The sequence below is a fragment of the Lepidochelys kempii genome, chromosome 5 (assembly GCF_965140265.1).
Source record: "Lepidochelys kempii isolate rLepKem1 chromosome 5, rLepKem1.hap2, whole genome shotgun sequence".
NCBI classification, from domain to species: Eukaryota; Metazoa; Chordata; order Testudines; family Cheloniidae; genus Lepidochelys; species Lepidochelys kempii.
In genome coordinates this window covers 29,040,388-29,068,270 of record NC_133260.1, presented here as the reverse complement: position 1 = coordinate 29,068,270, position 27,883 = coordinate 29,040,388, and the positions used below count along the sequence as shown (strand labels likewise).

Sequence of the window (27,883 nt, the reverse complement as noted above, 5' to 3'; positions counted from 1 at the left end):
TGTAGCACCTAAAGATCCTCTTTGGACTTCATATATGCAAGCAAGATTATAAAAGCAGTGGCCCTGAATACATGTTTCAAGCTGAATATCAAAGACCAGAATTTGTACCCTAAAGTGGGTATTTTACACAGAAGTTTTTAATTAAATACATATTTATATAGAAATCTGACTTTTGCTTAATTGTCTTGTTTAAGAGTGTCAGGGTTCAGTTTCCCAGAAGTGTTGTTGAAATAGTGAGTTGTAAGCAGGATATGTTTATGTTTCGTAGATTTAGCAAGCTGTCCTGAAATCCTGCCAAGCCTCTATAGCTCCCAGATGGTTAGTAGCATAACTGAAGAAAGCAATTCTGCTAATTTAGGGGAGCTTTGGGATTTCACATCCAATTAAATAAAAATTGGCAAGATTCTTCAGGTCTTGCTTTCTGAAACCATTGCAGAAGTATCCCATTTTCAGTCACTTGCTTCTTTTTTACCATTTCAAAAAAGAAGAGAGAAAACTGTATTGTTCTGGAGAGAGTCATTCCATTTTTAGTGAAATCACAAAGCCTATATTTTGTAGATGAAATGAAGTATGCCATGTTATTCCACGGCTATCAAGTGAAAATGAAATATTCAAAAAAAACTATGTAGATTTTTTAAAAACATTCTCTGCTGATGAAGATTAAACATTTGGATTTAAATTATTTGTGGAGTTGGAAATAAACGTTAATTAAATATCCCATAAAATTCAAATGTGTGTATATTACTGGCTCTATGTGATTTGCCCAAGGTTACATAAGGTATTTTATTTCTTTTACATCCATATACATCTGAGAAAGGAGTTCCTGCTTCTTATGATAAAACTGCTCCCTGTTCTTTCAAAAATAATATTCATGTGGCAAACCCCCCCCCCCCCAAAAAAAAACAAAAAAAACAAAACAAAACGAAGGTTTCATTTTTATCTACTATGTCACAACTTTGGGGTGGCTGTTAGCCATAGGCATGGCATCACATCATATCATGTCATTAAAATTAGGTATTCTGGATACATCTACAGCATAGTTTATAGATATTTACTTTTCATTAGGGGAAGGGAGGGCAGCACATTGATTTACATGTTTATTGTTTGGATGTTTCTGACAGTTGAGAGCAACACAGCAGTTGTCATTTACAGTTGCTATTCCTCCTTTCTTGCTACCCCATAAAAAATTATGAAAATGAATAACATTTTGGCATTGGTTTCATCTGTGTTGCTTGTTCACTTGTCCTAAATGGCAAGTATTAAATTAACAACACCAGCATCTGTCAATTAAAATTTTAACTGGAATTTTAAAGAAATCATAAGTTCCTATCTGACTTGAGTTATCCAGGGAGTCTTATAGACACAAACTGAACAGTATAAGAGTTATTGCCACTTCTCACCATTCAGTACAGTATTTCATTTAACCACAATTAGTGTTTATTATACATCTGAAGTCTCTTTTTGGAAAAGACTCTGGGCTTAGTTCTCCACAGTCTTGCACTTTGTGTAGTTAGTGACACGTTTGTAAAATGTTGCTATTCTAATTTGGTAATTTGGTGACTATACATTGTGTAACAGAGTGAAGAATCAGGCCTCTACATATTTAAAAGTACTGTAATAAAATTGGAGTGAAAATTGTATCTTTAGACAAGGGGAAGTTACTTACCTATGGTTCAGCTTCTCTGAAAACATCATTTTGCAGATTTGTTTTCCTAACTCCCATTACAGTCTGGAAATTCCTTTTTTTAGTTATGTTTTTCAAACTCTTGCACCTTATTTTTCAGGGTTTTTTTCCTCTGAGGCTTTTTTTTTTTTTTTCTTTTTACACTTTTGGTCATTTTAAGTGGCTTTTTCCTCTAGGAGCTTCACATCCAATACAATCAAATGAACTGACTGAAATGTTTGGGGAGCTATATTTATATTAGACATCGGCTGGTGCAAAATGGCTGGCAGAATCTCGACCTTGTGTATCCTTTAGGATAAAAAACCCTTAAGAAGTTGGGGGAGTTCTGTCAATATTTTGCTAAAGAAGTAACATCTAGGAATGAGCCCACAGAAATATACTTTCTGTGAAGCAGAATGATAGTTAAGTAGTTTGCTTTCTGAGTGCTGTCGAGTTTGGTCACCTCACCTCAAGGCAGTTCTGCAGCAGATTTTGAGAACGTTCGGAGCAGGGTAATAAAAATTGTTAGTGGCATGTCAAAGTTTACATTTGACAAGAAACTTCAAAAACTAGGATTATTTATCCTGGAAAAGAAAAAATGCTAAGTAAGTTAAGTGACATTTTCAAAATTATGAAGAACATATAGAAAATGGATCAATCCTTTCCTTTTATCTTGTCACATAATATGAGAGCAGGGAAGTACTCAGTGAAACTGAGGCTGTAATTTAGGAAACAATAAAAGGTAACATTTCTAAAGCAGTATATTGTCAATCAACCTGTGAAATTTTCTACAGAAAGTTATAAAGACAAATGCGAGATAATTTTATGGTCAAAAATACATTTTTTTTAATGAAAAGTAATCCATGTTTTTTCTGATCACCCAAGGTGAAACTGATCACTTTTCAAGTCAGCAGAAAATTCTGCCCTTTCCTTACCCTCATGTACAACATTGCACAATTTGTTATATGTGTATCATGAGGTGGTGGGTAGGAGATACCTCTTGAGGCATCAGGTACGGATAATGCTTGAGGCAGAATAAATAGCAAGATGGAGAACTCTCTTGTTAGATAAACATGTTTAGTAACCAGGTCTTTTTTAGATGCACAACAGTGTGTTCATGTTTTTGAGATTGGGATCTGGCCATCAAAGAAAATGTTAGTTCTGATGACACTGGTTGAGTCAGCATTTTGTTCCGATATTGAACAGGAACAGGTATTTTATAAAGAAAAATATTAATGTTACTAAAAAGAAAAGGAGTACTTGTGGCACCTTAGAGACTAACCAATTTATTTGAGCATAAGCTTTTGTGAGCTACAGCTCACTTCATCGGATGCATACTGTGGAAAGTGTAGATCTTTTTATGTACACACAAAGCATGAAAAAATACCTCCTCCCACCCCACTCTCGTGATCACTTTAGATAAGCTATTACCAGCGGGAGAGTGGGGTGGGAGGAGATGCGGGAAGCGGTGGCCAGGCCCTCGCCGCTTTCTGCAGCTCCCATTGGCCGGGAACAGTGAACTGCAGCCACTGGGAGCTGCGGGTGCCTATGCAAATGTAAGCAAATGGCCTGGCGGCCTGCCAGCGGCTTGCCCTGATGGGCCGTGTGTGCCCACGGGCTGCAGTTTGCCCACTGCTATGTAATAGAGTTAATAAAATCTCTTTTTGAAACTTTCTCCTATCTTCAGGATTTGGTTTGGTCCTGATCTCAGTTATAACTTTGTTTTCACTTCAGAAAGTGCCATAGGAAAGACAAAGGTTCAAAGAAGTGTGAAACATTATTTTGCAGATCAATACTTTTGAGAGAAGATGTGGTTTAATAGTATGAGCATGGGGATGGAAGTAAGGAACTTCTCAATTCTAATCTTTTCGCCCGTTGACTCGTTGTGTGTCCTTGAGCAAATGACTTAATCTCTCTGTTTCTTGATCTGTAAAATAGAGGTAAAAAGGCTCAGTTTTTTAATGTTGGTACAGCACTTTGAAAATGTGAAGTTTTATTAAAATGCTAATAATTTTTGTTGAAACTAAGCTATATCACAAAGCAAGCCATTAACCATGCCAGCCTGGGCATTACAACTTTTGTTATCTCAATTTTTCAGCTACCTATGAAATGTACAATGGCCTAGTAAGGTACTCCCTGGTAGGGCTTATTGTGAATAGAGCATGTTTAAAATATTACAGAAAGAAAGTTGGTAACATTAACAGTGGTCTGCGGAAAAGAGAAGATTTTATCTGTACCACAAAGATAGCAAATATGGAGGGTTAATATCTAAAACAGTAGATGGTATCAAACTTATTAGAAAGTCATGGTGTCGATAGTTTGATTTATTTCCTTTTTTGGTGTAGAACGATTCTGCATAACATGTACGCTACACATAAGTAGTGCATAGTTGTCTTTCTAGAAGTTAGATCAGGGTGATTTTTCTGTTTATTTACATGTCAAGGTACAAATTGAGTCCTCTGGAAAGGATTTAGGGGGATCACTGTAGATTATCAACTGAACATGAGCTCCCAGTGTGATACTGTAGCAAAAATGGGTAACACAGTTCTTTGATATATGGACATTGGTGAGACAGCTGTTAGAATACAGAGTCCAGTTCTGGTTTCCATATATTATAGAAGAACAAGAATCATTTTTGGTCTGAAAAACATGCCTTTCAATGAGAGACTAAAGGAATTCAAACTTTTCAGGTTATTGAAGAGGAGGTTGAGAGGGACTTGATCAGGTCTATAACTACCAGCACAGAGAGAAGTTAACTGAACCTAGAGGGCTCTTTAATCTAGCAGGTAAAGGCTGTACTGGATCCAATGGGGAGAAGTCAGCAAAGATCAAACTGGAAATAGGATATTAATTACTCTTACAGTTAAAAGCATATATATGCAAAGGATCACAAAGGGAAGTGGTAAATTCTCCTTTACATGGAATCTTTAAATCAAGATTGGCCATATTTCTTAAATCATGCTACAGGTTGTTAGGCTCGATGCAGAAATCACTGGATAAAATCTAAGATCTATGTTATCAAGGTGGTCAAACTAGTTTTAAAAATTATATAAATCTTTGGGAATGCTAATATTTTACTGTAACCTCATCGAAAGGAACCAGTCACTGTAGCTTTGGGTAACCTGAGCCTAATTTTCAAAGATCAAGCATATAGAAATAGCCATGCATATAGAAATATATGTAGTTACTTGCGAATCCCCAAATGGCTTATTAAAAGAAATTTAGACAAAAACATGGTGATTGTTTATAAGAAGTGCATAAATGTATGCCTGGCTTTTGAAAAATAACTCATTGTGTCATACTGATGATATATTGGGGATAGTAGTGCCAGAAAAAAATCAAAGCTGTGGAAGGCATTTTTTGAAAAGCTAGAGGGATTATCAGCCAAAGGAGTATGTAAAATTTAAATACAAAAAGATATTCTCCACAGATTGTTTTTTCTTGATATCTTTATAGCTCCTAGCTAAATATTAGAACTGCAATGATGTCTCTGTTTTGTCTTCACATTTTGTTAACCTGCGTTGTTTTCCCCCTTCTAGGGAAATTATTTTATGAAAAAACGTACCTTTAGAAATTAAAATAAAAAAAAAACTTTGTGAAAAATAAAAGCCACAAAGATGTATATGTCATTAGACCTACATAATGCGTATGTATGTAACTTACAGATTTTGAAAACTTGATTGCTTGAACTGAAATAAAAATACCTGCTAGTTTTTATTGTCCTGCCATGGCACATATACCACACACCTATAGTTAATTCAAATAAGTTTGAAAGCAATTGGTTGCTTTCTGTAAAAAAAAAAAAAAATTATAATACTCTCACAGGAGAATGAGAATATGATTAATTTGTTCCAAATAAAAATATATATACGTTTTCTTTCATTTTCTGTTATATGTATTTACCTACTAAATAGTATTTTCTTTGAGGATGTTTTTCTTGTTTAAAACTTTTTTTATGCACTAGGATCTCTCCTTTCATTTGTGTTAGGCAGGACTAGATAAAAAATAGATTCGCTATAGCTTGTGCTTACTCATATCTGCCTCTGAATGACAAATATAGATACGTTTTAATTACAATGGTTTCGTATTTTTTCTAACTCCTTTCTGAGTTACAAGGGAGGCATTGTTACCCAGTGGTTAGAGCACTGGACTGGGACTCAGGAGATGTGGGTTCTGTTCCTTGCTCTGTGATTGGTCTTCTTGTGCCTTTGGGCAAGTGACTTCATTCTATGACTCAGTTTTCCCATCTGTAAAAATGGAGATAATGGTACTGAACTTTGTAAGGCATTGAGATGTACTGAGAAAAGCACTGTATAAGAACTAGGTGGTGATGGTGATATTATTTATTATTGTTGTTATTATTTATTATCATCATCAAGAACAACACATACAATGTAATTCTGAAATTCAGCATTTTATTTGGGAATCTTGCCAAAGTTTCATCGAGTTCATATAAGCTGAAACGTAAACTCACAACTCTAGTGAATGGGATGGGTAAAATTGGATTCATTTAATTCAACCCAGAATACAGTTTGACTTTGCTCTATGAAAGGAAGGCTTCATGAATAAATCTGTATGATTTCCAGCGCAAAAAATGTCAAGTTGGAGTTAAAATTGAAAGCATATATCAAGGCTGCAACTGGTCTTAGTACAAATTACCTTTGAAAAATGTAAACAGATAAAAAAATGAAACCCCTCTAATGTTTGAAACCCAGAAAATAGAGTTAAGTTTGCTAACAGGGCACCTGAACTACCTTAACTTTGCCTGTGTGCAGATGCTAGTCTATCATCTTCCCTTTTCTGTATGTAGAGTATTATTTGGGATGTGCAGCACTGAACATTGATTGCGTGTCTCTGATGCTAAGTGACCTTAATAATCTTTGTTCTTTTGATGTAAGCATTATAATTTCAGCATATGAAGTTTGTATATGAAGGACTGACTCCTGCATGGAGTTTAAAGCTTGATCCTGCAAGGACTGAGCACTTCTGTGAGTTAGAGTCCTCAGCCCTTTGCCAGATCTGTCCCTTAAGGAGGAATGGGGAATGATTCCCTTCAGCATGCTATTTGTGTAATTGGAAAGTGGTAAATTTTTCTAAGTACTATGTATAACCATTGAAAAGAGCCGCACTCAGACAAGGATTTCTAGATTTTGTGGTCACAGAGAATTACACTCTTCATTAATTATGGATAAGGTAATATGAAGTCTTGTTATTTTCAGGACAGAGTTTTAAGGTACCTTGTTTGAGACGTGCAATTCCTTGATTTCTAACATTTGAATTAAAACGAAAAAGCCATCCAAAATGTTTTTGGAAGATGTTATGGAGTTTGGGGTACAATCCAAACAAGTCAGGGGGTTTGTCACCTCTTACCCTGTAACCCTGAATGCCTCACAATGCTTTGCTACTGTAGCTCCCAGACTGGGATGTTCACGGTCAGCAACAAGTATGCAGGTCACACCCTGAGCATCTGTGTGCTATGCAGCCAGGCCTGGTTCACCAACTCTGACCCCAGCAGCCGGTCTGCAGCCCACAGCACCATGCTGGCTTCCACCAGCCTTGGTTACAACCAGCAAGCTGACCCCAACACACTCCCAGTCCCAGATTTTCCCAAAACCATGTGCTCTTCAACATCTAGCCCTCTCCTGGACAGTTCAGAGATATAATAAGGTTATTTTAAAGAGAGAAAAGCACATCACAGCTTATTAACTTAACTGGGGTAAATATACCATTTCCTGCAAACACAGCAGGGGATAGATTAAGTGATGCCAAGTGAAAAGGAATAAAATATTACAAGCAAATAAAGTGAAAACATGCACCTTAAAGTCTAAAACTTAATATAGCAAGGTAGAGGCTTTGTTCAAGATGGTTTCTCTCATCAATCTTCCTTCTTCCTAGAAATGGCTGACTTTCTTTCAGTCAGGACCTTCCACAGAAGTACAAGGGGCTGGCTTCCCTTCTCTTCCTGTGTGAAAGATGTTTGTCAAATCTGTATTCAGTTCCCAGAGACTTCAAACACCCTCACCCTCCTTGGTTGAGATCCATCTTTCTCAGCTTGCAAGATCTCTGTTCCCTTATGTCTGTCTAGTGATGGATAACTTAAGGCTTCTCTGCCCCTCTCTGTATTGTCCAGTAAACCTTTGACAAGCATATCTGAAAAAGTTAATTGACCTTGTTGCAAGAGGCAGGATGACCTCATGCTGTTCTTCCCTTCCTGTGGGCTTCCCATCTCCTGTTGAGTTCTATGTAAATGAGGCTTCCATTGTTTTTGGTCACATCTTCCTTAATTTCTTTGAATACATGACATTCTCCTGTCTGGGAGAGACCTGTTTCTCCCTTTGTTTGGGTCACAGACTGTAAAGCATAATATTAATAGTATTCATAATTCCTTATGTAGTGTTAATATATACAGTTCACAGTGATATTAATCACTACAATGTCATTGACTTTCATTGGAGTCCTCTCCCAGTACACTTTTATAATTCAGTAATATTGTACACAATCAGTTGATTCAAATGCTTATCACTTGAGGTTCAGCACTCTTATCTTTTTAGATCAGTAAATCTTTGCACTATATTATTTGAAAATAAAACCAGACCAAGGTTCTGTCTCCTTCTGGATGTAGATGCTATGCATCTCCCTGCCATTTGCTAGCTTAATAGCTTTATGTACCTAATATGTAAATAGATCTTCATTGTCTCTGCCTGATGACCAGGCTGGTCAGAGAAGCAAACACATTCCTTTGTCTAGGGCAGACCTGTTAACAACTCCCCTGACATGCCTGGTTTAAACCCATTTTAATCATAATTCTAGCATATATCCACAACTCTTAATACACACCATGTATGTAGATCACACAAGAATATTAATGATCAGTAAGTCACAGGTATTACATTTTCCAGTGATATATTACATATATTATAACCACACTGAGTTGGGGTATGCTGAATTGGTCAGGCCAGTGGAAACTCATTGGCTATTATGCCGCAGAAGATAATATCTACTCTAATGACTGATAAACCACTGGTATGTGCCAGCAACATTAATATTAATAGAGATTTTGTGTTAGAATTTCCTTTGTTTTTAAAATAACAATAGAATGGATAAACTGTGGTTTTGGGGGCTTCCTCCTGAACCCCCCACCCCTTATTGCTGACAGCACCCCAACCCCCATGAGTAGGACATCCACTTCTGCCCCATGCCCACATGCTGTCCCACCAATGACTCAGTGATTGGTTGGGGAGCCATGAAAGTGGGTTCCAGTTGGAGGTTACTCCTACTTGGCATGCGCTCAAGAACAGCCCAATGGTATGTGTGGCAGGGAACACTAGCTCTTCTCCCCTTCTTCATCTGATGAACCTCCTCTGGTCATCAATGGAACTCCCCTTCTGATGAGCCCTATGAGGTTTATTAGATGGAGAAGGTTGGGAAGCACTAATGCTTTCCCCCAACTTCTGTTTCTGCAGCCCGAGCTATTCTTGAGCATCCCACTTTCCTCCCCTTTGAATCATGAACACTCGTCAGAATGACCAGCACCAATCATATGGAGTTAATGTTAATTACCCAGTTTTAATATACATTTATTTTGCTTGTCCTGTTTTGTTTCTTCATTCTGTGTCTCCTATTCAGGGAACAAAAGGAAAAAACAGGTTTTGGCACGTGTGTGTGTGTGAGCATTCCACATGCACTGGATTAGAGGAAGAGTAGGTGAAAGGGACTCTGCTCTGATGAACTGCCTGTGGATTTTCAGAATGAAGCTCCAATTCCTTTGGCTTCTTCCCCCAGATCTCCTAAACTGAATCCTCACTTCTCTATCATCACCCCAGATTCCCCTCATTAAGGGTCTTCTAACGTTCACGGGTTCCCTAGGTTGTGTACCAAGAGCAGGATCAGTGCTGCATATCCAGACAAGGATCCTAAGGGTATGTCTACACTACGGAATAAGGTCGAATTTATAGAAGTCGGTTTTTTAGAAATCGGTTTTATATATTCGAGTGTGTGTGTCCCCACAGAAAATGCTTTAAGTGCATTAAGTGCATTAACTTGGCGGAGTGCTTCCACAGTACCGAGGCTAGAGTCGACTTCCGGAGCGTTACACTGTGGGTAGCTATCCCACAGTTCCCGCAGTCTCCGCTGCCCATTGGAATTCTGGGTTGAGATCCCAATGCCTGATGGGGCTAAAACATTGTCGCGGGTGGTTCTGGGTACATATCGTCAGGCCCTCGTTCCCTCCCTACCTCCTTGAAAGCAAGGGCAGACAATTGTTTTGCGCCTTTTTTCCTGAGTTACCTGTGCAGACGCCATACCACGGCAAGCATGGAGCCCGCTCAGGTAACCGTCACCCTGTGTCTCCTGGGTGCTGGCAGACGCGGTACGGCTTTGCTACACAGTAGCAGCAACCCATTGCCTTCTGGCAGCAGACGGTGCAGTATGACTGGTAGTCGTCCTCATCGTGTCCGAGGTGCTCCTGACCACGTTGGCTGGGAGCACCTGGGCAGACATGGGCGCAGGGACTAAATTTGGAGTGACTTGACGAGGTCATTCTCTTTAGTCCTGCAATCAGTCCTATTGAACCGTCTTATGGTGAGCAGGCAGGCGATACGGATTGCTAGCAGTCGTACTGTACCATCTTCTGCCAGGCAGGCAAGAGATGAGGATTGCTAGCAGTCGTACTGTACCATCTTCTGCCAGGCAGGCAAGAGATGAGGATGGCTAGCAGTCCTATTGTACCATCTTCTGCCGAGCAGCCATGAGATGTGGATGGCATGCAGTCCTTCTGCACCGTCAGCTGCCAACCAAAGATGTAAAAGATAGATGGAGTGGATCAAAACAAGAAATAGACCAGATTTGTTTTGTACTCATTTGCTTCTCCCCCTCCCCTGTCTAGGGGACTCATTCCTCTAGGTCACACTGCAATCACTCACAGAGAAGGTGCAGCGAGGTAAATCTAGCCATGTATCAATCAGAGGCCAGGCTAACCTCCTTGTTCCAATAAGAACAATAACTTAGGTGCACCATTTCTTATTGGAACACTCCGTGAAGTCCTGCCTGAAATACTCCTTGATGTAAAGACACCCCCTTTGTTGATTTTAGCTCCCTGAAGCCAACTCTGTAAGCCGTGTTGTCAGTCGCCCCTCCCTCCGTCAGAGCAACGGCAGACAATCGTTCCGCGCCTTTTTTCTGTGCGGACGCCATACCAAGGCAAGCATGGAGGCCACTCAGCTCACTTTGGCAATTAGGAGCACATTAAACACCACACGCATTATCCAGCAGTATATGCAGCACCGGAACCTGGCAAAGCGATACCGGGTGAGGAGGCGACGTCAGCGTGGTCACGTGAGTGATCAGGACATGGACACAGATTTCTCTGAAAGCATGGGCCCTGCCAATGCATGCATCATGGTGCTAATGGGGCAGGTTCATGCTGTGGAACGCCGATTCTGGGCTCGGGAAACAAGCACAGACTGGTGGGACCGCATAGTGTTGCAGGTCTGGGATGATTCCCAGTGTCTGCGAAACTTTTGCATGCGTAAGGGCACTTTCATGGAACTTTGTGACTTGCTTTCCCCTGCCCTGAGGCGCATGAATACCAAGATGAAAGCAGCCCTCACAGTTGAGAAGCAAGTGGCGATAGCCCTGTGGAAGCTTGCAACGCCAGACAGCTACCGGTCAGTTGGGATTCAATTTGGAGTGGGCAAATCTACTGTGGGGGATGCTGTGATGCAAGTAGCCCACGCAATCAAAGATCTGCTGATATCAAGGGTAGTGACCCTGGGAAATGTGCAGGTCATAGTGGATGGCTTTGCTGCAATGGGATTCCCTAACTGTGGTGGGGCCAGAGACGGAACCCATATCCCTATCTTGGCACCGGAGCACCAAGCCGCCGAGTACATAAACCACAAGGGGTACTTTTCGATAGTGCTGCGAGCTCTGGTGGATCACAAGGGACGTTTCACCAACATCAACGTGGGATGGCCGGGAAAGGTGCGTGACGCTCGCATCTTCAGGAGCTCTGGTCTGTTTCCAAAGCTGCAGGAAGGGACTTTATTCCCAGACCAGAAAATAACTGTTGGGGATGTTGAAATGCCTATATGTATCCTTGGGGACCCAGCCTACCCCTTAATGCCATGGCTCATGAAGCTGTACACAGGCAGCCTGGACAGTAGTCAGGAGCTGTTCAACTACAGGCTGAGCAAGTGCAGAATGGTGGTAGAATGTGCATTTGGACGTTTAAAGGCGCGCTGGTGCAGTTTACTGACTCGCTTAGACCTCAGCGAAACCAATATTCCCACTGTTATTACTGCTTGCTGTGTGCTCCACAATGTCTGTGAGAGTAAAGGGGAGACGTTTATGGCGGGGTGGGAGGTTGAGGCAAATCGCCTGGCTGCTGGTTACACACAGCCAGACACCAGGGCGGTTAGAAGAGCACAGGAGGGCGCGGTACGCATCAGAGAAGCTTTGAAAACCAGTTTCATGACTGGCCAGGCTACGGTGTGAAAGTTCTGTTTGTTTCTCCTTGATGAAACCCCCCGCCCCTTGGTTCGCTCTACTTCCCTGTAAGCTAACCACCCGCCCCTCCTCCCTTCAATCACCGCTTGCAAAGGCAATAAAGTCATTGTTGCTTCACATTCATGCATTCTTTATTCATTCATCACACAAATAGAGGGATGACTACCAAGGTAGCCCAGGACGGGTGGTGGAGGAGGGAAGGAAAATGCCACACAGCACTTTAAGCACAGCACTTTAAAAGTTGACAACTTTAAAATTTATTGAATGACAGCCTTCTTTTTTTTGGGCAATCCTCTGTGGTGGAGTGGCTGGTTGGCCGGAGGCCCCCCCACCGCGTTCTTGGGCGTCTGGGTGTGGAGGCTATGGAACTTGGGGAGGAGGGCGGTTGGTTACAGAGGGGCTGCAGTGGCAGTCTGTGCTCCAGCTGCCTTTGCTGCAGCTCAACCATACACTGGAGCATACTGGTTTGGTCCTGCAGCAGCCTCTGCATTGAATCCTGCCTCCTCTCATCACGCTGCCGTCACATTTGAGCTTCAGCCCTCTCTTCAGCCCGCCACTTACTCTCTTCAGCCCTCCACCTCTCCTCCCGGTCATTTTGTGCTTTCCTGCACTCTGACATTATTTGCCTCCACGCATTCGTCTGTGCTCTGTCAGTGTGAGAGGACAGCATGAGCTCGGAGAACATTTCATCGCGAGTGTGTTTTTTTTTCTTTCTAAGCTTCACTAGCCTCTGGGAAGGAGAAGATCCTGTGATCATTGAAACACATGCAGCTGGTGGAGAGAAAAAAAAGGGACAGCTGTATTTAAAAAGACACATTTTATAAAACAGTGGCTACACTCTTTCAGGGTAATCCTTGCTGTTAACATTACATACATAGCACATGTGCTTTCATTACAAGGTCGCATTTTGCCTCCCCCCACCGCGTGGCTACCCCCTCAACCTTCCCCCCTCCCTGTGGCTAACAGCGGGGAACATTTCTGTTTAGCCACAGGCAAACAGCCCAGCAGGAATGGGCTCCTCTGAGTGTCCCCTGAAGAAAAGCACTCTATTTCAACCAGGTGACCATGAATTATATCTCACTCTCCTGAGGATAACACAGAGAGATAAAGAACGGATGTTGTTTGAATGCCAGCAAACATGCACTGCAATGCTTTGTTCTGCAATGATTCCCGAGTACGTGTTACTGGCCTGGAGTGGTAAAGTGTCCTACCATGAAGGACACAATAAGGCTGCCCTCCCCAGAAACCTTTTGCAAAGGCTTTAGGAGTACATCTAGGAGAACCGCAAATGCCAGGGCAAAGTAATCCTTTCACATGCTTGCTTTTAAACCATGTATAGTATTTTAAAAGGTACACTCACCAGAGGTCCCTTCTCCACCTGCTGGGTCCAGGAGGCAGCCTTGGGTGGGTTCGGGGGGTACTGGCTCCAGGTCCAGGGTGAGAAACAGTTCCTGGCTGTCGGGAAAACCGGTTTCTCCGCTTGCTTGCTGTAAGCTATCTACAACCTCCTCCTCATCATCATCTTCTTCGTCCCCAAAACCTGCTTCCGTATTGCCTCCATCTCCATTGAAGGAGTCAAACAACACGGCTGGGGTAGTGGTGGCTGAACCCCTTAAAATGGCATGCAGCTCATCATAGAAGCGGCATGTTTGGGGCTCTGACCCGGAGCGGCTGTTCGCCTCTCTGGTTTTCTGGTAGGCTTGCCTCAGCTCCTTCAGTTTCACGCGGCATTGCTTCGGGTCCCTGTTATGGCCTCTGTCCTTCATGCCCTGGGAGATTTTGACAAAGGTTTTGGCATTTCGAAAACTGGAACGGAGTTCTGATAGCACGGATTCCTCTCCCCAAACAGCGATCAGATCCCGTACCTCCCATTCGGTCCATGCTGGACCTCTTTTGCGATTCTGGGACTCCATCATGGTCACCTGTGCTGATGAGCTTTGCATGGTCACCTGCAGCTTTCCACGCTGGCCAAACAGGAAATGAGATTCAAAAGTTCGTGGTTCTTTTCCTGTTTACCTGGCCGGTGCATCTGAGTTGAGAGTGCTGTCCAGAGCGGTCACAATGGAGCACTCTGGGATAGCTCCCGGAGGCCAATACCATCGAATTGTGTCCACAGTACCCCAAATTCGAGCCGGCGAGGTCGATTTAAGCGCTAATCCACTTGTCGGGTGGAGTAAGGAAATCGATTTTAAGAGCCCTTTAAGTCGAAATAAAGGGCTTCATTGTGTGGACGGGTGCAGGTTTACATCGATTTAACGCTGCTAAATTCGACCTAAAGTCCTAGTGTAGACCAGGGCTAAGACTCTCAGAGAGAGGATTGTTAATCTACAAATAGTTTGGAGTCAGAGCTACTTAATTAAAGCTAAAGAAGTTATAATGTTTAGGGTCTGATTATACTGAATATGTACCTTTACTGTTACAAATTCGTTTTCCACTAAAGTTAGATGCAAAAGAAAAACACTAGGAGATGCTGACTGGTATAGAGAAAAGGTTAGAGGGTAGTTTATTGTGTAGTTTGATAGCTGCTCTTGAGTTAGCTTAATTTTTATTACAAACAGAATTTATGGTTTTCATCAAATATTTAGTGGAATATCAGCTTTTACATCTGTATCTTATAGCCCCACACAGTTTTTTCAGTAGCATGTCTGACATTTAATAAACTACAAACTTTTTCTTTTAAAAGAATGAGCCAAGAAAGCTTTTGATTAGAGGTAAAACTCTGTAGAAGGGAGATTCCCCCCCATGCTGCATATTATTACTCTGAACAGCATGCTTCACCTTTGAGGCTTTTTTGTTTGTAGAACAACAATGGCATAATTTTTTTAGAATTAAAGTGTGTATGAACTTTCTGCATATTTGTAAAATAGATTTTCTACTAATGCAGTGGTTCTCAAACTTTTTTTTTCTCGGACCACTTGAAAATTGCTGAGGGTCTCGGTGGACCACTTAATGATCTTTCCAAATGTTGTTTGTACCATTAGTTAACTGTTGTAAAGCGCTTTGTATAAAAGCGCTATGTAAAAAAATTTAATAATTAACATGTTTTTGTTCTATAAATAAAAGCACACAACTCATATTTTAATGTCGATAGTCTTATCTTTGATGTATGATGGATGTGCCTTCTGTCCCCTGCTATGGCAGCTCTCAAGCTGGGGCTGGGAAGGAGGGGCATCTCTCCCTCTCTCCCCCACCGCAGCAGCCCCCAAGCTGGGGCTGGGAAGGAGGGGGGTCTCTCCCCCACCACAGCAGCCACAGAGCTGAGGCTGGGAAGGAGGACCGTCTCTCCTCCGCAGCTGCAGCCCTGGAGCTGGGGAAAGTCACCTCTTTCTCTGGCCACTGTAGCCCTGCATGTCCCAAATTCCGCCCACCCACTCTTCTCACCCCACTGCCACCTCCCACCTACCCTCTATTCCCCCCAAGGTCTTCACCTCATGTTACGTATGCGTCTTCTCCTGGGTCAAGGCACCTAATTAGTGGAGCCACGCCTGCGCTTTCATTCTCTTGTGTGCAGCCACCCAGGCGCACATCTTAGAGGGAACTATCTGCGGACCACCTGACTGGAGCTCATGGACGATGGGTGCTCCACGGACCACAGTTTGTACCTCTGTACTAATGGACGTATTTACATTTTTAACAATAAACTTAATGCTTTGAGAGTGGGTCAGATGAATTACACCTGAAATGTCTTATTTATACATAAGCAACAACAGTCAGTGGTGGGGTCAGAAGAACTAGTAATTTTTCTGTAGTTGGTACAGCCCCTACCCACAAATAGGTCTCAATCCTACTCTGCTTTCCCTACAGTTCAGGTAGGTAGTTTTGGAGTGCTGCTCTCCGACAGTGGTCTTTCCTCTTTGATCACTCTGCCTTAAGTTCATAGGTTGAACTGAGAGCAGTGCTAATGAAATTAATGCTCATCATTCTGTCCCAATAGCTGGGAGAGCACCCCTTGGCTCTGTGCCTCCCCAGAAGCAGCGACATCCTCCTTGCCCAGCTCCTAGGCAGAGGCATGGCCAGGCATCTCTGCATGCTGCCTCTGCCCAGAGCTCTGGCTTTGCAGCTCATATTGGCCAGGAACCATGGCCAATGGGAGCTACGGGGGCAGTGCCTGCAGGTGGAGGCAGCGTGCAGAGCTGCCTGTCCATGCCTCCTCCTGGGAGCTGAGTGAGGGGGATGTCACTGCTTCTGGGGAGCCCCCCCAGGTAAGTGCCACTCAGAGCTCGCCTCACCCCATCCCGTGCCTCACCTCCTGCCCTCTCCCACACCCAAACTCTGCTGCTACTGGCTAGGGGCGTGCACAGTGACCCAAGACTGCCCCAGCAGCGGCCGGTGCGACTGGTGCAGGGGCTGCCTGAGCTTTCCAGGGCCAGGCACGCTGGCCGCTACAGAAGTCACGGAAGTTCTGTGACCCCCATGACAAACTCACAGCCTTACTCATGATTGAACTGAGGGATTTCCATGCTTATCTAATCCTTTTTGCTATTTAACATTTATATTGTGATAGTGCTGTGCTAAACATTGTACAAACCTATAGCAAATGACAGTCCCTGCCCCAAAGTGTTGACAGTCTAAAAGACATCTTGCGACCCCGGCTGAGATTGCCAGCAATTATAATGATGTTTTCTGAAATGTGGACACCTGTCTACTAAGAATGAAGTGAGGTCATAAATACTAAGTTGGTGGTTTAACTTTGAGAAAATGTGAAAACACATTGAAACATCCCTTTGGCTTATATTTAACTTGAATTCTAAACATAGTTGTCAGCCATTTTCATCTGTAAACTTTTTTAAAAGAGTAATTATAGCTGAAGCACTAGTGACAATCATAGTTTAAGATTGCCCAAGGGGTTTCCATTATGACCTGTTTTCTGTCACTCATAAAGTTCTGAAATCTTCATCTATTGGGCTGAAATTTTCCAGACCTGGTCCCTGCCAGAGAGAGTTTTTTTGTTTTTCTTTTTTTAAGAAAGATAGGATAAAAACACCTGAAAGCTATTTTGAGTATGAAAAATGTGTGTGTGTAAAATTTTTCCAGTTTTTTACATATTACATAAAAAGTTGCAGTATATATATCTTGTGACTAATTTTAATAGGTCTAGCACCTAAGCAACTGAGTTAAAAGCTGAAATTTATCAGAGAGAAAGCCCTCCTTGAGGACAAGTGCCTTTGAATGCAGTTGAAAAAATCATGATTTGATCACTTTATGTGCATTTGAAAATTGCATTTAACAGGCACAATAGTTTATTGGTGTAAAAATGTGTGATATTTTTAACACTGATCCATGAGAAAGGTAGGCTGCACTGTTCATGCATGTATACATGGCTAATTTGGCTGTATATTTAAAATAGATACATTCAGTTAAAGTTTACACAGTATAGGCCTGATCAAAACTTATAGAAGTCAATGGAAAGACTCCCATTAACTTAAGCAGGCAGTGGATCAGGACATGTATGAATCAGTTGTCTATACCAGTGGTTTTCAAACTTTTTTTTCTGAGGATCCACTTGAAGAAAATTGTTGATGCCCGTAACCCAACGGAGCTGGGGATGAGAAGTTTGGGTGTGGGAGGGGCTCAGGGCTGGGGCAGAGGGTTGGGATGTGGGGGTGAGGGATGAAGGGTTCAGGGTGTGTGTGGGGGGGTGGATTTTGCAGCCATGGGATCAGAGAATATGTGGAGCCCCATCCAACAGCATTCCTAGTATTTATCTCAGGCCTTGTCTAAGTTAGAAAAATTGCACTGGTGTAATGAAATTAATGTAAATTCTGTCTCATTACACTTGTGGAAACCCCTAATGTAAACACACTTAAACCAATTTAAAATCTTAAATATATCAATTTAGCTTAAGTAGTACTTGTCTAATAGATAAAGCCTTAGCCTTTTTCATTTTCAGTCTGCTTCTTTCCATGTTCACAGTTGGAGGACAATCTAATGCCTAGTAGTCAAATATTTTCCCAGTCACGTTGATGACTGAATCTTTAAATTTTAAGACCATAGTCAGTGCTCCGGTTTACACAGAATATTCTGTTATATTTGAAATTAAAGAAAGATAATTTGATTTACTTTTTAATATGATCTTTTAAAAAAATAGGGATTATGATTAGATGCAATGTAGTGATTATACATTGAGTATCTCTTTAGTTGCAGTAGAAAAAATAAAATGGATAGCCAAATTTTAGTAGGCTTCTTAGACTGGAAAGAATTTTAAAAGGAGATCTATGTCAAGAGTGATCAGATGGGATGTTTTTTTCTTTGGTTGTGATTAAAAGAGATTTGCTACTATTTAATCCCAAATCAAGGGACAGAGAAGGAGGATGGTTTTGAAATTAAGGAATTGGGCTGAGATTCAGGAGATCTGGTTCCAGTTCTCAGTTCTGCCAAGGGCTTACTATGGAGCCTGTGGCAAGTCACTGAGATTTTCAGAAGCGCTCGGCACCCACAATCAGGGTCAGATTTTCAAGAGAGCTCATCTTTTAGGCATCAGAATAAGTAGTTATTTTTTCCAAATGAGCCTAGCATGTTGAGTCCTGATCTGTTTTGTAACTGTACATAAGTGGAAGCTGTTGGGTTCAGAGCATTTGTAAAAAATCTGGCTCCGGTTGTCAGACCTGAGCACTTGAACACCTACTTCTTAATCTCTCGGTGCCTCAGTTCTCCCATCTGTAAAATGGAGGTAATAGTTCCCTGTATTGTGGGGTGTTTTGAGATATTACAAATATTAATATTTGTAAGATGCGCCAATACTTTGGTGGTGAGGATGATATCAATTGAAATACCCAGTCTAAACGATTCATAAACATAGTGAGAACATAATATTGTTTTAATAACTACAGGTACTGGGAAGCTGTTCACAAATGGGATGAAGCACTTCAGTTAACTCCAGAAGATGCTGCACTTTATGAAATGAAATCACAGGTAACTCATGAAAATTCTTTGTTAATTTAGAAATCCAAAGTTATATTGTAGTCTTAAACAGATTATGCCTAAAACCCTGTCACCACTTGTGTATGTAAAAGGAGAGTGCAACTGCACATGAGCCACTGAATTGAAGAAATATTGCTTGTTATAGGCTCAGGGATAGATCCCTTTCTCCTCTTTCAGCATAACAGGGAATCTTCTACAGGTTAGAGTATTTTTACCCTTGCCAAGTGTGCCATAATAACATCTCTGTCCAGGTATGAATTCAACGTCTGAATGTAAATTTTAAATTCAGACATTAAAAAATTATATTTATTATCATTACTCCAGGTAAGTAAAGATCTCCGAATCTGCCATTAATAATCCATATGATCTTACTGAAGAATTAGTTTATTGCCACCTCCTTCCTTTTTTCTCACCCCCCCTTCAAAAAAAGAATATATGGTATATGAAATACATGCCCCATATTTTGGTGTCCACTTACTGGCACAGACAAACTTTGGAGGAAAATGCGTTTAGTCAAATACATTCATTGGTCTCAACCATCCAGGCTCTGTTTCAGGGCTGTTTTGATGGGTTAAGGCTCCAGCAACCACCAACACAGCACTGAAACTTTGATATGTAATGTCCCTTTTCTGTTCAAGCGGCTAGTGAAATTTTGGGGCCATGGGGACTTTCCAGTTAGAAGTAGAAATTTATGGAGTCTGGTATTCTCTTTGATGCAATCTTGTTTATTTACAAGGAAAGTACAAAGCTCTGCTTCTCCAAAGGCAGGAGGAACTACGAACAAAAGGAGCAGTTTCTTAGTTTATAGCTCCAGACCTCTTTAGCCAACAGACCCAAAACTCTCCAGTTTTCCCCAGGGTCATACTGAGCACACAGGCTACTTCTTGGCTTTCTTGTTTTGTTGCTTCTGCCTCTTGCTTTGTTCTTGTCTCTTCTCAGTTCCTGTGTGTTCAGTCACACACCTGCACCTGTACACACACCTAACTGTAATACCAAGTGACCCCCCACCCCCACCCCCGCAACCACACATGGTGCTGGTTTCTGGCAGACTGTATTAGTCCATGTTTTAGGTATGGTCCTTCAATATCTCATACAACTACCTTAAATAAAGAACATATTCACTCACCATTTTGAACTAGATTGTATCTCAGCCCATAGTAAGGTTTCACCCAGTTAGTAGCAGTATCAGCTGTGTGGACTAAGAAAACTGCTGACCTCACAGTGACTTACTTTTTGTATGGCTTCAGTGGCAAAGTTACTGGACACCATTATTTTATGCATGTCCATGTGCTTGTGTCCCCCTCTTGCCTAAGTAGAAAAATAAGATTCTTCTTCGAGTTATTGCTCATGTGTATTCCACAATAGGTGTGCGTGCTCGCCACGTGCACCGGTGCCGGACGTTTTTCCCCTAGCAGTACCCATAGGGGGGAGCGACCCCTGGAGCGGCGCCTGCCTGGCGCGGTATAAGGGGAGCTGCGCACTCCCCGCATCTTCAGTTCCTTCTTGCTGCCAGTGAAGGTGTGTCGGAACTGCTCTGCTCCAGCTTTGCTATAGCTCGTCCCCAGAACTGTTCATTCGTTCAGCGTTAGTACCTGTAGTTATTTAGCTGTTAAGTTAGTTTAGTTAGTCAGTGAGCCTGGGCTGGGGCATGCCCCGTACCCCGGGGTTTAAGTTGTGCGGTTCTTGTAGGTGTTCTATGCCAAGAAGTGACCCGCATGCAGACTGTTTGCGCTGCTCGGGAGAAACCCATATCAGCAAAAGGTGCAAGATTTGCAAGGCCTTTAAGCCTTGGACCAAAAGAGAAAGTGACATTAGGCTCCGGGCCATCCTCATGGAGTCGGCGCTGACCCCGACCCCAGCAAGCTGCTCCGAATCGGTACCCGGCACCGTGGCGTCAGTACGCAGCAACCCTCCGGTGCCATCGACCAGTCGGCATCGCTGCCCATCCCCGGGGCATGCCAAGAGGGCCAGAAAGACTCCCTCTTCTCAGCGGCACCGAGGGAAGTCTGGGACAGAGGCTAGGCCCAAGTCGGGCAGTCCTCGATCCCCACCAGGCCCCAGGCCTCTGACTCACGTTGAGCGGAGTAGCCCGGCCCCTTCAGAACAGGCCTCTCCAGATGTCTGGATGCCATCCATGCCTGAAGCCCTCCAGGCAGCCCGGGGCATTATGTCCATGCTGGTGCCCGGAGCACCTCCAGTGTCGGCCCCGCGCTCCAGAGGGAAGCCTCCGCTGGGATCTCCGCAGTCGCCTCTGGCCTGGTACCCATCTCGGTCGAGGAACGTTCCTGATGCCGATCGCTGCCCAGCAGTCGCTCGGGGCAGAGTCCAGGTGGATAGCCCTCGACGCTGACCAGACTGTCTGGATGGGTTCCGTCTGGCCGGGACTCACAGCACCGCTTGTCCTCAAGGAACGAGTATCAGCGGGACTGTGGCGGGCATCGCCATCGGTCCTTGTCTTGGAGAGAGTACCACAGTCAATCATGGCACGGTCGTCGACACCGTTCCTGCTCGGACTCCCGCTCCAAGTCTCCGCCAAGACATCGCAGACCCGGGGATCGATCGCCAGCATTTCACCGTTGTAGGTCTGCCTGTCGAGGCCATTCGCGGAGCAGCTGTTACTGCCGGTACCGATCCTCCACGTCAAGATCGCGGTCCCATGGCCATCATAGATCCCGGCACCACCGCTCCTCCCAGTCCAGAGACAGCAGCAGATCTTATGCCAGCCCAATCTCCATTCGTAGCCGTCCTTCAATGGGCCAGGCCAGCCAACCTGAACAGCCGGCCCTGCCGGTGCCACAGCAGGTGCAGTGGCACCGAGCGTTGTGGCCAGCCCATGGTAGCAGTGGGCACTGTGGCCTCCGGCGCAGCCCCTGGTGGGAGCTTGCTCGGTGGCCGGAGCTTCGGAGGCACCATCGGCCTCCTTCTCCAGACCCCCGAGAAAGGAGGTGGTGGGACATGTGTCTTCGGCACTGTGCCCGGAGTCCAGCCAGGTGGTGGATCCTCTGGTGCTGGCCTCTTGCTGACAGCAGGAGGAGGCGATTGTGGCCCCGCCCGCCTCTATCCCGCAAGAGGCCCACCAAGAACTCTTAAAGAGGGTGGTAGCAAGCCTCCATCTCCAGGCAGAGGAGATGGAGGAACCCTCAGACTCCCGGTTTAACGTGTTGTCACCATTGGTAGGGTGGCTTTGCCTCTCCATGAAGGGGTGGCTAAGATTTCAAATTTCCTGTGGCAAATACCGGCCTCGATGGCCCCCATCTCTAAAAAGGCAGAATGCAAGTACTTTGTACCCACTAAGGGGCATGAGTACTTGTATACCCACCCGGTGCCCAACTCCCTGGTTGTCGAGTCGGTCAAGCACATGGAATGGCAGGGTCAGCCAGCCCTGACCCCAAAGAACAAAGACACTTGGAGACTGGACTCCTTCAGAAGGAAAGTTTATTCATCTTCGAGCTTCCAGTTACAAGTGGCAAACCATCAGGCTCTCCTGGGCCGGTACAAATTCAATCTGTGGGGCTCCCTGCCCAAGTTTGAGGACTCCCTCCAGGAGAGTGATAGGAAAGAGTTCAAGGTGCTAGTTGAGGAAGGGGCAGCGGCCACGAGGGCGTCCCTGCAGCCAGCCTCGGATGCTGCAGACATGGTCGCACAATCAATGGCCTCTGCGGTGTCCATGAAATGGGTGTCATGGTTCCTGCTCTCTGGGCTGTCCAGCGAGGCGCAGTCTTCCATGCGGGATCTCCCGTTTGATGGGAAAGCTCTGTTTTCAGAGGAAACAGATACAAGGCTGCATGGCATGAAAGACTCCCTCACGACCCTCCAGACTCTGGGCCTCTATGTCCCAGCTCCGGCAAAACCTAAGTTCCAGCTGCAGCAGACTCCCGCCCAGGCTGCCCTCCTGAAGTACGAGGCCACCCATAAGAAGCAGCGGGGCTATAAGAGATGCCCTCAAAGGCAGTCTCAGCTTGCTCCCCAGCCTGGGTCCTCCAAGGGCAAGCAGGCGGGGAAAAGGAGTTTTTGATGGGATGCTCGGGGGCACCCCACCAATCCTCATCAGGGATCCATTCCCAATAAAACTTCCCTTCTCCAACTGGCTGTGTGCTTTCCTCCTGGAATGGTTATGGCTAACCTCGGACCGATGGGTCCTCAACACCATCTCCCGGGGTTACACCCTCCAGTTTAGTTCTTCACCGCCCCGTCCCCCTTGGGGGACACCTCGCACAAAGCTCTGCTCGAGCAGGAGGTGGGGCAGCTCCTAGGTCTAGGAGTGATAGAGGCGGTGCCTGAGGAGTTCATGGGCAAGGGATATTACTCCCGTTATTTCCTTATCCCGAAGGCCAAAGGGAGGCTCAGGCCCATCCTGGACCTCCCAGATCTGAACCAGCACATGGTGAAGCTCAAGTTCCGCATGGTCTCCCTGGCCTCCATCATCCCCTCCCTGGAACCCGGGGACTGGTACGCTGCCCTCAGTCTACAGGACGCGTACTTCCACATCCACATATTCGAGGTGCACAGGCGCTTCCTCCATTTCGTGGTGAGACAGAATCATTACCAATTCACAGTCCTCCTGTTTGGTCTGTCCAGTACCCCCAGGGTGTTTACAAAATGCATGTCGGTGGTAGCGGCCTACCTCAGATGGCAGGGGGTCCAGATATTTCCCTATCTGGACGATTGGCTTGTCAAGGGCACCTCCCGGTCGCAGGTGAGGGATTACGTGGTGCTCCTCCTGTCCACGGGCATTGCCTTGGGCCTGTTGGTAAACACCAAGTCCACGTTAGTCCCAGTCCAATGCACAGAGTTCATTGGGGTGCTCTTCGACGCAGTGTCGGCCAGGGCCTCTCTCCCGCCAAACAGATTTGAGACCCTGAAAGGTCTCATCGACTAGGTCACGAGGTTACTGGTGACAACAGCCAGGGTTTGCCTACAACTCTTGGGTCACATGTCGGTGTGCACATATGTGGTCCGTTATGCCAGACTCAGGATGAGGCCCCCTCCAGCTCTGGTTGGCCTCGAAGTTCTCGCAGGCCACTGACAGGATGGACAAGGTCCTCACCGTGCCAGACTCTGTGATCACCTCCCTATGATGGTGGTGGTCTGCCCCAAACAACATGCTCCAAGGGGTCCCGTTCAGGGACAGGGTTGGGGGCCCCATATGGGGAACTTTCAGACCCAAGGCCTGTGGTCGGCTCAAGACCTGATCTTACATATAAACATCAAGGAGTTCAGGGTGGTGCGGCTGGCGTGTATGGCCTTTTGCTTGCACCTGGAGGGCAAAGTAGTCAGGGTCCTCACGGACAACTTGGCCTCGATGTTCTATATCAACAGGTAAAGCGGAGCCTGATCCTCTGCTGCGAAGCCCTCAGGCTGTGGGACTTCTGTATAGCCCATGACATCCACCTGAAGGCCTTCCACCTACCGGGCACCTGAAATGAGAGGATGGATCGCTTGAGCAGGGACTTTTCCTCGCAATACGAGTGGTCCCTCCACCCGGAAGTGGCCCACCGGCTCTTCAAAAGGTGGGGAACTCCTCAGGTGGACCTGTTCGCAACTCAGCAGAACCGGCGATGCTCCCAGTTCTGCTCCGGGGGCGGGGCTTGGAGAGGGGTGCTCTCTCTGATGCCTTTCTCCAGTCCTGGTCAGGCTGGCTTCTCTAAGCCTTTCCCCCATTCCCTCTAATCAGCAGGGTGCTGGAGAAGATAAAGACGGTCAAGACCAGGGTCTTCCTGATTGCCTTGGCATGGCCCAGGCAGCATTGGTACGGGACCCTCACGGGCCTGGTGGTAGCTCTGCCGTGGCCGTTGCCGCTCCGCCTGGACCTGCTCTCTCAGGACCAGGGCCGCCTCCTCCACCCAACCTGGTTGCTCTTCACCTTATGGCATGGCTGCTCAGTGGTTAGGTGGAGAGGAAGAGATGTGCTCAGAGCAGGTTCAGTGCGTCCTCCTCGAAAGTAGATGGCTCTCCACTTGCCGCGCTTATTTGGCGAAGTGGTCCCGGTTTTCTAGGTGGGTGGCGGACCAGGGTGTCTCCCCGGTGACTGCCCCGATCCATCTTATCCTTGATTACCTCCTCCACCTGAGGGCCCAGGGTCTGGTGCCCTTGTCAGTCAAGGTGCACCTGGCAGCCATATCGGCCTTCCATCCACTGGTGCAAGGGCACATGGTATTTTCTCATGCTATGACTGACCTGTTCCTTAAGTGTTTGGACCATCTTTTTCCATATTCTAGACCCCCTGGTCCCGCAGTGGGACCTAAACCTGTTGTTGGCTCATCTCACGGGGCCCCCATTTGAACCCCTGGCCACGTGCTCCTGGTTTCACCTCTCATGGAAGGTGGCCTTCCTGGTTGCAATCACGTCGGCCAGGCAAGTCTTGGAGCTTAAGGCCCTGACCTCCGAGCTTCCATACACGGTCTTTCATAAGGACAAGGTCCAGCTCTGCCCACACCCCGTTTTCCTCCAGAAGGTGGTCTCCACCTACCAAATGGGTCAGGACATATTTCTACTGGTCCTCTGCCCCCAGCCTCACACGTCCAGTGAGGAGTGCCATCTCCAAACGCTCGATGTGTGGAGGGCTCTGGCTTTCTACCTCAAGCAGACCAAGCCGTTCAGAAAGTCCTCGCAGCTGTTTATCACCTCGGCTGAGGCTTTCAGCGGCTTTCCAATTGGATCACTTTGTGTATCTGTTCATGTTATGAGCTGGTGGGTGTCCTCCCACCACCCATTGTGAGGGCACACTCAACTCGGGTGCAGGCCTCTTCAGCTACCTTCGTGGCCCACGTCCCCATCCAGGACATTTGTAGGGCCGCCACGTGGTCTTCGGTTCACACGTTCACTTCACACTGTGCGATCATCCCCCAAACCAGGGATGACACTGGGTTTGGCAGGGCTGTCCTCTGTCCTGGGAACTTGTGAATTCCTACCCACCTCCAACAGATATAGCTTGGAATCACCTATTGTGGAATACACATGAGCAATCACTCAAAGAGGAAAAGACAGTTTTTCCGTAACTGATGTTCTTCGAGATGTGTAGCTCATGTTTATTCCACATCCCACGCTCCTTCCCCTCTGTCGGAGTTGTCTGGAAAGAAGGAACTGAGGGTGGGGGGAGTGTGCAGCTCCCCTTATACCACGCCAGGCAGGTGCCACCCCAGAGGTTGCCGGGGGTGCTCCCCCCTATGGGTACTGCTTGGGGGAAAAACTTCCGGCACCGGTGCACGTGGTGAGCACGCACACCTGTTGTGGAATAGACATGAGCAACACATCTCGAAGAACACCAGTTACAGAAAAGGTAACTGTCTTTTTCCCATCTTTTTGTAACATACATTCAGTGAATTTTTGAATTGGAAATGAGGAGCCAGTTAGAGGGAGAGAAGATAAAATGTGGGTTCAATATCCTTTTACCTTTTTTTACTTTTCATTTAAGCTTTTGTTATGCCATTTTCTGTTTTTCATTTAAGATGTTTTAGGTTTTTTTCCCGTTCACATGGTTGATTTGTTTCTTTTTGCTCCTTACCTTTTAAAACAATGTTAACTGCCAGACTGCTTCTGAATGTAGGCACACCACAGTAGAACATACCTGCTGTGCTGCCGAATATATCAGATATGTTCTAGTATTTCACTGATTTCAGGAAATGACTGCAGCCCAGCAGATGAGGTGGAGGACCAGGAGAAACCATGTTATATGTTTACAGAAACCAAACCCTAGTGTTTGACTGATTCCCTAGTTTGGCGCCAACAGTATGTTCTCCTCTCTCCACTTAGGCTTTCTCCCTGGCCTTTTAAAAATATACATATTCCTACTTTCTAATGGTGTACAGAGAAGAAGGCAATTGACAGATTCACAATGGCCTGTGTGTGCCTGGAGTATATTTCCCAAGGAGACATTCTGTTTTCTCTCAGATCAGTTGTATTAATACTTTGGGTACATACTTGCTCATAGCAGAGGCCTTAGTAAAATCTGGACCCAGTAACCAAAGGTGAATAGTTCTGGTATTATGTTGGAATTGCTGTATTTGTTGACTCTTACTACCCATTCAGATTTCCCGGAGAAGGTATTTTTCCCTATTGTTTGGGAGTATATGATGACCAAAAACCACCTCTTCCCCACTCCCATCTCCATGAATCCTCAAATACTATTTTAGAAATTAAGCATATATATCATGTTTTGTCATAGTGCCCTATTGGGAAAAGAACCAAAAGGCTGGTGATTGGAGAGGGGAAAGGACCAATGGGTGGAATGAGACAAAGACAGGAGAGAGAACACTGCACGTAAGAGGAAGAGGAAGAAAGTCCACATCAGAAAAGAGAGAGGATTAAAGATTAAGAGAATAAACAGTTAAAAGGGGAAAATACTCTGAAGGAAAATGTGGCTATTGAAAAATATAGAAGAAAAAAACAGAGGCTAGTGGGCAGTAAAGAAAAAGGACAAAAAAACCCAAAAACCCCATGGTGCTGTAGTAAATTAATTGTTGTTTATTTTATGGGAAATATGCTTTATTCATTGTTAGAATCTATAATATTATAATTGACTGTTTCCAGTAAAAAAAAAAAATAAAATAAAGGCAAAACAAAAGAAAAACAAAAACCTGAACACTATTTGAATGGGGATGTGATGATAATCCCTCTCACCCTCTTTGGATGTTGTCATGTTTTGTTTTTCCTGGGCTGGAGAATGTTTGACTCCTCAAAAATGTGGAAGTTTATTAATAATCAAATATATAAAGGCCATTTGTAGTGAAATAACACCAAGATGGCATCCGATTGTGCATAGATACTGAAGGTTTAGTCCTTCTTTAATTGTGG

The 27,883-nt window shown here is 44.8% G+C and overlaps 1 protein-coding gene across 3 annotated transcripts in view; it reads left to right on the top strand.

Annotated features, from left to right (window-relative positions):
- The window catches only part of TTC33 (tetratricopeptide repeat domain 33), a 121,227-nt gene that overhangs the window by 49,812 nt on the left and 43,532 nt on the right, over positions 1–27,883 (top strand). For all 3 annotated transcript variants that reach the window (XM_073343839.1, XM_073343842.1, XM_073343841.1), the window contains exon 3: positions 19,000–19,081. In XM_073343839.1, the coding sequence (XP_073199940.1) occupies positions 19,000–19,081 (82 nt within the window). The remainder of the gene's footprint in view (positions 1–18,999; positions 19,082–27,883) is intronic.